Raw genomic sequence first — 11109 nt, 5'->3', positions numbered from 1 at the left:
GAGAGCTTTCTGCTGTGAACTACAAGGGCCTTAGGGTTAGAGCTGGCATCTTACCTCAGTTGCAAAAGCTTCCTCCCTCCTTCCTCCCACAGTTCTTGCCCTGCTCTCCTATGCTAGACAATCATTTACCTCTATCATCAGATTGTGATCTTGAGCAAAAAAAAAAAACCAAACAACCCCTACATCTTATGAATTTCTGTATTTCTAAAGTTTAGAACTTCCTGGAATACACTAGACACTTAGAAAACTTGAATGGGCCAGGCAGTGGTGGGTCAGGCCTGGAATCCTGACTCACAAGGCTGAGATCTGAGAATCACAGTTCAAAGCCAGCTTGGGCAGGAAAGTCCATGAGACTCTTATCTCCAACAAACTACTCAGAAAAAGCTGAAAGTGGTGGGGACAAAAACATGAGAAAGAGTAGCAATGTTTGTGAAGTAATGCACCTTCTATCTGGTGAATATAATGTAACCCTTCTATTAATTACAATAAAAATATATTAAAAATTTTTAAAAAGCTGAAAGTGGCATTGTAGCTCAAGTGGTAGAGTGCTAGCCTTGAACACAAGGCTCAGGGAGAGCCCCCAGGCTCTTGGATGACCAAGTAGATTTTCTTCACAGCATATCCCTGAAGGTAGCTATTTTGTTCCATATGTTACAATATACAAACCTCATTTCTATGATTTCATGCTAATCCTTGTTCTATGACTGTTGGAGTAAAGTTCAAAATAATTTCTTAAAATACAATTAGAACCAGGAACCAGTGGCTCATACTTGTAATCCTAGCTATACAGTAGGCTGAAACTTGAAGTTCAAAGCCTGCCAGAGTATGAAAGGCTGTGAGACTCTTATGTCCAATTAATCACTACACACAAAAAAGCCAGAAGTGGAGCTGTGGCTGGAGTGTTAGAGTGCCAGCCTTAAGAACAAAAGCTCAAAGACATTGCACAGACTGAGTTCAAGCTCCAGGACCACCCCCCCACACACTGCCACTAGCTGTCTCTAATAGACATGCTCATTCCAAGGAATACAGAGTAGAATTATGATTCCCTTGTCAGCAAAGATGTGTCTATCAGGCAAAAGTAATTGTAGAGTTCATTTAGAACTTACCTTTGGGGAGAGAAAGGGATGTAGATTTGTTGTGTTCCAAAAAAATAAACCCTAGTAGTAAGATCAGCTGGTTCCTGCTTACAGACATTTTGAGATCGAAAGTTTCCTCTTGAGATTTTAGAGAGACTACGGAGGAAAGAAAATAGAAAGCTTTGAAAGGACAACAATAAGCCAAATTGAAGCAAGTTTATTCATTAGCCAAGATTTGAGCCATTCAACCATGTCCTATGATGTTTCTGAATTTGATTTCCTGGACATATCCTTTGCAAGATGTGGAGAGTCAAGCACTGAAGAAAATTCTTGATCAAGCAGCGTGACAAATCCCATTCCGCCTACATCCATCGGTTACTTCTGCCAGTGTTTCTCATTAGCAAAGTGGTTGGTGTCTAAGATTTTCATTTGCATATGTTACTTCTCCCTTTGTAGAGGTTAATACTTTCTATACAAAAATTTAAAATCAATGTCGTCCTTGTTTGCAAGGATTGTTTTACCTGTTGACAAGCTATATATTATATTAAAACAATTTCTTTCTTTTATTTTCCAACTGTAACTACATGTAACTACTCATATTCTGGAGAAGGAGAAGACAGGGAAGATAATTGGGTACCTCGCTCAGAAGTCATGCTGCTATACACATTTAGGATGGTGTTCGTTGGGGTGTTTGTAAGTGTGTCTTCTCCCACTGTTTGCATTTCTAGATGACAAAGACTAAATCTTCACTTCTCTAAATGGCATTCATCTAGGTTCAAGAAAGTATACTATTCTTATATCTAAAAATTTTCAAGTTGAGAAAATTTATTATCAAGATTTATCTGGAACCACTAGCTCAGGGGTAAGACATTCAAGAAAGAAGCTTGAAATAATAAACCACAGTGGGAAAAGGGGGAAAGATAAAATATTCTAGACATAAAAATGTGTTCTCTGAAAATAACAGGTTACATAGTAGATTGAATGAAACTGATGGGATTACTAAAGAGATAGAAGCTGGGGAAACACAGAAATTATATAGAATGGCAGTGCGGGGTGGTGGGGGGGAGAAGTGATAGCATGCATCATGAAAGAAGTTCTGAGATATGCAGAATGGAGAAAGGCTGGCATACGTATATAGGAATGACAGAAGGAAATCATAGAGATAATAGAGAATAATCAGCATTATGAAAAATGATGGCTAACTAAAATGCCATATAATATATAAACACAGAAAGAATGTACTATGAACCTCCAGATACATATTACTTGCCTCCAAAAGTTGCTCACTTTTAACGCATCAGTTCTTTTCCACAGCACTCATACACTACTGTCTAGTCTTAAAGAAAACCTAATCTTGAATCATAAATTATGCCATTTATAAATTACTCCAAATGTCTTTCTTTAAGTTGAAAAGTCACAAAAACGTAATGACAATAACACTACTAAATCAAATTTTTATCTTTTTTTTGTTGGTTGTAGGGCTTGAACTCTGGGTCTGGGCGCTGTCCCTAAGCTCTTCATCTCAAGGCTACTGCCCTACCTCTGGGCCAGGGCATTGTCCCTGAGCTCTTCAGCTCAAGGCTACCACCCTATCCCTGCAACCACAGCCTCACTTCTCATTTTCTAGTGATTAATTGGAGATAAGAGTCTTATGTTCTTTAGTGCCTGGGTTGGCTTTGAACTGTGATCCTCAGATCTCAGCCTCCTGAGTAGCTAGGATTACAGGTGTGAGCCACCATGCCTGCTAAATTCTTTAGCATCAAATACTGAGAAATAATTTTTCTAATTGTCTTACAGCTTTCTTCACAATTAACCTTTTACTATTTATTTAGGCAGGTTTTTCTTTTCTATTTTTTGGTTGTTGTTGTTGGAGGAGGAATTATTCAGTCCTCTAGAAATTTTTACATTTGGTATTTTTCTAATTACAGAACTGTGGCTTTAAGTGTTCCTGTACCTCCGGTGTGACTATTATTAATAGGTGGATGGAGATAGAATCTTGATCAAATGGTAGTCAGATTTTTAAAAAAGACTTTATTAACATTGACTTTTATATTTCAAATGTCACGTTAACATTAACAAACAAGTATTCAAGAAGGGAATCTCTATATACAATCACTGGCACATAGATTTTAGAAAGTAAAAGTAAGCTGAGTTTTTGTATGTCATGGTTACATATTAGTCTATGTAATGAAACATTATGTCTATAGAGTATATAGCCCATCATATATTTTATGTCATCAGTCTGTAGTTCGATTTTTTTTAATATATCAGTCTATTTTTTCTTTATTAACATTGATTTTTACATCATATTTTAAATGACAGGTTTAACAAATGATTGTTCAAGAAGGGACTCTCTATTTACAATCACTGTGTAGTTAGATTTTTAAAAGAAATTTGAGAATAGGGTGCACAGTTACTGTTCTATTCATCCACTAGGCCTATAGTGTCTTCTTGTCCTCTCCATGATTTTAAATTAAGCAAGATCAGATGTTGTCAACCTTATTCAGCATAATATACATCCTGTTTTTCTCACTTAATGATTTTAAATAGCCCTGGATCTTCATTGTCCAGATCCTTTACTCAAGTGATTTTAACAAAATGATGATACTCTAATTGGATTATTCCTTCCATGTTTATCAACAGGAATTGGTTAGCATTTACACTGTGTAAATTTCTGGACCCAATATTCCCTCTTTGTGCACAATGATACACTAGAAGAGTCAAATAAATAGGAGTAGACAGATCCAGAAAACCAGCTCCTGGACTATTTGAAAGTACATCTTGGCCTTTTCTCTGGGGAACTGGAGGTGGGAGAGCTAGACATTGATGGTATTCACAGAAAGATTCACAGATTATTGGAAGCACACAGTTGAGCAAGCCACAAGAAACAGCTAAGTACTGAGGACAAAGCAGTACATGAATGAGAGGTGGCAAATGTCTTCATCAGATGATCTGATATCCAAAGAGACACTTTCCATAAAACAAGAATGAAAACTTTTAGAGTGAGGAAAATTAACATACTCAGGGGGATATGAGAAAATATTGTGTGCATAAAAGTCAACATCAGATACTGGCACATAAAAATAATTGTGGTTGAAATATCAGCAATAATAACAAAAAGAAAAATTTCAATGAATGAATTTGGTATCAAAATGAACACAGTGGGTTCTTAGTAAGCTGGGAAACAAAACTATGATGTAATGCAAAAGGCCAATCCGAGGAACGACAAGTGAAACATAAATATGAGAACAGTGAGATAAAAGAGAGTGAGAACAGTGGATAAAAAAGCAATAGTTGAAGAAGAAATAACCAACCGAATAACTGAAGACAGATTTCAGTGCTAAGAGAGACAAAGGTCTTCAAAGAGATAGGCAACCCTCCCTCACTATTTCCAAAATTCTGTGATTAAGTTTTTTTGGTTGGTCGTGCTATTTGAATTCTGGGCCTGGGCGGTGTCCCTGAGCTCCTCAGCTCAAGGCGAGAGCTCTACCAGTGAGCCACAGTGCCCCTTCTGGATATCTGGTGGTTAACTGGATTTAAGAAACTCACCGACTTTAGTGCTTGAGCTGGTCTTGAACTGTGATCCTTAGATCTCAGCCTTCTGAATAGCTAGGATTACAAGTGTGAGCCACCAGCACCCAGCTGTAATTAAGTTTTAAAATAAAGACTACAGTAGACATCCATAAATAAAAACTGTCCACAGAGGATCAAAATTCAGACACCTGACCAAAAATGTGTCCCTAGAAGTAGAAAGATAAGGAAGTGATTCTTTTCAGCTCTGGGATGGGGAGTAATTGCACAATGAAATTCTATATTCAAAGAATACATGATTCAAACAGGAGAGGAAAATGAAGACACCTTCATATCATAGAAACACTCAGAAAGCTGATTACTCACAAGGCTTACTTTTCTAGATGAAGGAAGACACCAGAGTGATACAGAGAGCACAAGAAACAATGGAAATTTGTCTCCCACACAGAATTCCTGACACTAGCCAGGGATGAAATAGGAAAGAGGGTATAGGAGTATTCAGATTCAGCCCCTCAATTAGCTGTTTGAAATCTGGCAGAGTGGGTTGCTACTATATTTTCATTAGATTGTGTGAAGTATGGTAAGAATTTCCCAACGTTTTTCTGTTCTGTTAAAATGACCCTCTCCTTATCTGGCTAGGAAGCAATGCTTGTTTTCTGTGTCTGCAAATGGGTTAGTTGCTGTGTTTGGCCCTTTAAGGTAGAAACCAAAGGACATCCAAAAATCTCAAGTCCTAAAGTCCCTAAGCAGGTCATCTTCTCTACACCTTTTACAATCTATGTATACTTGCTTGCTGTGCTTCATCTAGTAACACACACACACACACACACACACACACACACACACACACACACACACATACACACACATCTTTCTTCATATCTACACATGTATATGAATATACATATATATAGAGAGAGAGATTGAGAGATCTTTTATGGAATTGTATTATGTAATTGTTAGGCTATGAGTTCAAAATTCACAGGCAAGTGAGCAGATTGAAAATAATGACAAAGATGGTACCAGTAGCTCACACTTGTAAACCTAGCTACTCAGGAGGCTAAGATTTGAGGATTATGAGTTGAACCCAGCTAGGGTAGGAAAATCAATGAAACGTGTATCTCCAATTAACCAGCCAAAAGTTGGAAGTGGAGATGTGACTGAAGTTGTATAGCATTAGCCTTGAGCAAAACAGCTCAGAGACACCACCTGGATCCTGAGTTCAAGCCCTAGGACTGGCACATACACACAAAAAGATATTGTCAAAGATTGCTGTTCAATCTAGAATCCAAAGCCAGTCTGGAGGCAGAAGTCTTTGCTTTTCAGAAGACCTCAGACCTTTCTCTTAAGGTTTCTAGATGATTGGACATGATCCATCTGCATTATGACTAGTAATGTGCTTTAGTCAATGACTACCAGTTTAATTCTTAAATCATAAAAATATCATCAGGGGCATAAGTAGAGTGGCATTAGACAAAACTATTAGACACCACAGACTTTGTCAGTCATATGTCAGGACTACCATTTATTGTACACTAAATCTAAAAGGACAGTCATTTTGACATATAAACACTGACAGTGAAAATGGCCAGAGATAATAGATAAAAAAGTTGATTGACAATATGCATTTTTTGATGAAATGAGTACTGAGGGGAAGAAATAAATCATTTTCATGTTTCTAAATCAATAAACCAATTGAATGGTGGTAGCCTTCTGGGAGGAGAGTAAACTGGAAATGAGTGGACAGAAAAGGATAATTCAGTATGGTTGTCAATATGGTGGACTAGAAGTAAATCAAGACTCTAAGGGAAACATGGGAAATGTGGATCAGAGGCAGAGATTTGGCATATCAGTAGCAAGCATATGGGTTTCCTTCCTACATCAAAACAAATAAACAAAAAGGGTGGTCAGGAATTAATCAGGGGCATCTCTCCTTTTTCATTTGTGAGGACTTTACTCATACCCAATGCTGAAGTCACAGTGCGGAATAGTAACTAGAATTTGATTAGTCCACAAAACTCTCATCCAGTAAACAAAACATTGGTATTGATCTTCCTGTCTGTGCTACCTTGCCCTTTTCTCCCTGGCTAAATATCCAGTCATAACTACAATCACAGGGCTCATTTCAGCCTGTGCCTCCTGTTAAAAATGGACAGTCTTAAACATTTATATGTTCAACAATCTTAATCTTGCACATAACCAGTTTTGAAACAATATGAACATAACTAAGGACAAATCTTATACATATTACTTTCCTGAGGTATATGCTTTAATTGTACATTATTTTAAATCTGTAAATTTTTCTCACTATGACTTAGGATTCATTGTTCCACATCTGAAAATCTACCAGCTTTATTTATTGAAGCTTCCACACTGCTAATCATTTATTAGGATATATTTAAATCACAGACACTCAGTTTCCTTTTATGAGTATGTCTCCAGGATATTACTACTACACTAAATCCAGCAAAATAAGAGATATCACTAAGAACATACTTTCCTGCCAAGTTCTCTTTTCAGTGCTCCTTTCATTTCATTATTCCTGAGGCTGTAGATAATGGGGTTCAACATGGGGATCACCACAGTGTAGAGCACAGATATCACCTTGTTCTGGTCAGTGGAGAAGCTGGACTTGGGCATCACATAAATGAATGTAATGGTCCCATAGTAGAGAGTGACAGCAGTGAGGTGGGAGGTGCAGGTGGAGAAGGCCTTGTGGCGGCCCTCAGTGGAGCGCATCTTCAGGATGGTGATGAGGATGTAGATGTAGGAGATGGCTATGACAATCACTGTGGACACAATGACAAAGCCAGATGACAAGGAAGGGATGATGGCAGGAACACTGACATCAGAACAGGAGAGCTCCACTAAAGGAGCAAAATCACAGAAAAAGTGATTGACTCTATTTGGTCCACAGAAGAATAAAGAATAGAAACAAGCTGTGAAAGAGCAACTATTGAGAAAACCACCTGCATAAGATATCATGAGTAACTGCACACAGACTCCTGTGGACATTTTGGTTGAATACAGCAGTGGGTTGCAAATGGCCACAAAGCGGTCATAGGCCATAGCGGCCAGAAGAAAACATTCTGTTGATCCAAAGAAAACAACTGACCCAAGCTGGGTGCCACAGCCAAGGTAGGAGATTGTATTTCTCTCCACCAGGAAGTTAATAAGCATGTTGGGTGTGACGGAAGACGAAAAACCTAAGTCAGCAAAAGCTAAATGGCTGAGGAAAAAGTACATGGGGTGGTGGAGCTGAGTGGAGACTCTGATGAGAAGAATTGTGCAGAGATTTCCACATACGGTCACCAGGTAGATGCAGAGGATGATGATGAAGAGGAAGACTCGAAGGACTGGATCATGTGTTAAGCCCAACAGAATGAACTCTGTCACTGCAGTGTGGTTCCCATCCCCCAGGGAATCCATCAGACCATGGAGCTGCTGCCAGGCAAAGCTGTGATAAATCGATTACATGAATGAATTTATAGTAATGATGGGTTCATTTTCATTAACATTTCAGAAATATTATCACAAATAAAATTATTCAAATATCAGTACATGTTTATAAGCAATGATAGTATATCTGTAATTTTCAAATTGGTTTTAGCAGAAACACCAGAAAATATGCATCATATTAATTCGTGTTACATTTTCTTTGTGTACTACATTTTTAGAAAGTGTACTTATAGATGTTTTAATGCCAAACTGAAAATATATAAGATGCATGAAAATAATCAAAATTAATACTGTATGTACTGCTATCAAAAACATACATAAAATTTTGCAAAGATGCTTTAATAGCAGTAATGTTCATCAAAAACTTCCTAAATGAATAGCATACTATTAACAATTATGTGATTAAAATATATCTGTTATCATGTACACAAAATGATATTCTCATTATAGTCATATAGATGACTAAATGAACTCTGAAAGTTATATATGTTGTACAAAATCACATGTCAAGTGATAAATGAGAAATATGAATTCTGGGAAGTCTGACTGCCTATTCTCTTAGTGATGACATAATTATGAAGTTAAATTATACACCCAGCAATAAGAAAATTAGTCTTTTAATCATCTCACAGCTAATGTGTAGAAGAGTCACATAAGTTGTTGCATACTTCATACTGTTCATTTAAGTATGAACTTTTTAAAAAGTTCAAATAAAATTGTTATCAGTACTAATCAAAGAGAAATTTTTAATTAGGGTATAAATTTGTATATATTTGAAACATAAAATATTGTTGTACTAAGTAGTTTCAAAAATGAATGCAATTATTTTGAATAAAGCCCTTGGTATTTAGCCCTAAATGAAAGAACCATTCATAAAATAAGCCAAAGCACTTCCTACTGCAACAAGAATTTTGAAGTGGAATTTTGCACCTATTTTCAATAGAGATATTTTCAACATTGTACACAGCCTTGCAAAGTTCATACAGAAAACTTCAGGACCACCTAGTTTAGGTTGCTGATGTGGTACAAAATTTCTGAATACCTCTATCATGGTTTTTCTAGAACTTGTCCATCATCTAAAACATTCTACTGGGGCCTGGAAAAATTAAGTTAAGTAAAGTAAGTCAGACTCAGACAGGCAAAGGGCACAAGTGTTTTTTTTTCTCATTGTGAAAGTTAGTCAAACATGTGCAGATCCTCATACATATATTCACAAACAAATTGACTGAAGTATGGAACACATAGGGGAGGATTCTAATGGTATTACTGCTTTGATCAGCTCACAACTTAAAAAAGGAATACTAAAAATAATTACATATATTTTTAGGATTGGGGAGGTCCAGGAGAGGGAGGGAAGATAAAAGGAGAAAGAAACTGAGTCAATGCAGCCATAATATTCAATGCACATACATGAAAATGGAGCCAGGTAATTTGAGAAGGTGGGTGAGATAAGTGAGAATAATGAAAAGGGTGACATTAATTAGGGTATATTCTACTCATAAATTGACATGTTGAAATGAAACCCCTTTGTACAACTAAAGACAATATAAATAAATAAAGATACTCATCTGTATACAGAAGTCTCTCTACAAAATTTAAACATTTTTAATCTTTCAATGTCATTAAATGCCCAACTAAAGTGTCAAGGTAACATTTTGGCAAAATGCCAAGTTGGTTCCAGTTAGTTGAAGACCCCTATGAGCTCCTATGGGTAGGTAATTCAAGATGCCCAGTGACTTACTACATCGAAATGACAGCTACCTACTGAGGATAGAAACAGCGAGTCTGTCAAAATCATTCATTACCAACGGCTTGATTTCATTCAACCTGATATGGCCTGATAGCAAGTGAACACAGCTGATGGTTGTTGGAAGAAAGTTTTCCCAAATGATGAATGAAAACCCATGCATCAGATCCATTAACAAAAGCCAAAGCCTTACCTCTTGAAATGAGAACCTGTTCATATTTCAATAACATATCTAAGTCAGAGCTGTGATTATATATACGCATGTCAGGCTTTAAAACATTCTTCTCCTTTGGGGATAAATCTCTGAAGATGCTAGAGATGTGAATTCAAAAGCATCATCACACATCATTATATTATATACTGGATTTTGAGAAATGCAATTGACACACAAAGCAACTAATAATTCAAATATATGTACATATACACATAAAGGAAATTATGCATAAAACTTGCAAATATTAGTTCTGAATTTACTTTGGTATTTAGGACTAAGAAATAGTACACATTTAAGGTAAAATAAATTATCCTTACTTTAGTGTTTCCATATGTGTTCAATGAGAAGTGCTTTGTATTCGTATGTATAATATGTATATGCCATATGTATATGTACCAGGGAGAACTATTTGACCCAATCCTTCCTGTGGTTATCTGTCTAGAGGAAATGAACTGGGTACTTCGTGAAAAGTTTGAGTTACCACACTCATTTCAACATTATTCAGGGCAGCCAAAATTTGGAAATAACTTGTTTGTTACAAGAGGTGAGGTAGGGACACAGGGAGAGGGGTAGATGACCTCATAATTAAGGAAAGCCTGGAGCTGGTGGCTCATAATTGGAACCCTAGCTACTCAAGAGGCCAAGATCCGAAGATTATGGCGTGGCTCGGGTCAGGAAAGGCCCTGTGACTCTCATCTCCAATTAACCACCTAAAAACTGGAAGTGAAGCTGAGGCTCAAAGTGGTAGATCACTAGCCTTGGGCACAAACAAAATACTCTGGGACACCACCTAGGGCCTGAGTTCAAGCCCAATAACCTACCAAAAAAAAGAAAGAAATAAAGAAAGAAAAAGGTATGGAAGGTCGGGAGAAGTTAATGAGAATGTTGAAAGGGATATAATACTATATATCATATATAATATACTAATATTTACTATATTATAATATATAATTATATATAATACTGGGTAAGATGTATTGTATTCATAAACTGCCTTGATAAGTGGCAACTCCTTTGTACAACTACTTAAAGATAATTTAAAAACAAATTTATGACCTACATATACAGGGAATATTATTCAC

At 36.7% G+C, this 11109-nt stretch overlaps 1 protein-coding gene across 1 annotated transcript; it reads right to left on the bottom strand.

Annotated features, from left to right (window-relative positions):
* Positions 1-7091: 7091 nt before the first annotated feature.
* LOC150053256 (olfactory receptor 5P6-like) lies at positions 7092-8036 on the bottom strand. The gene has a single exon (XM_090349004.1). It carries the CDS (start codon positions 8034-8036, stop codon positions 7092-7094), a length of 945 nt encoding a protein of 314 aa, XP_090205130.1.
* Between the last annotated feature and the right edge of the window lie 3073 nt (positions 8037-11109).

This window comes from Megascapheus bottae, chromosome 16, assembly GCF_031878675.1.
Source record: "Megascapheus bottae isolate mThoBot1 chromosome 16, mThoBot2.hap1, whole genome shotgun sequence".
Classification (NCBI taxonomy): domain Eukaryota; kingdom Metazoa; phylum Chordata; class Mammalia; order Rodentia; family Geomyidae; genus Megascapheus; species Megascapheus bottae.
This window is presented reverse-complemented; position numbering and strand designations above follow the sequence as displayed.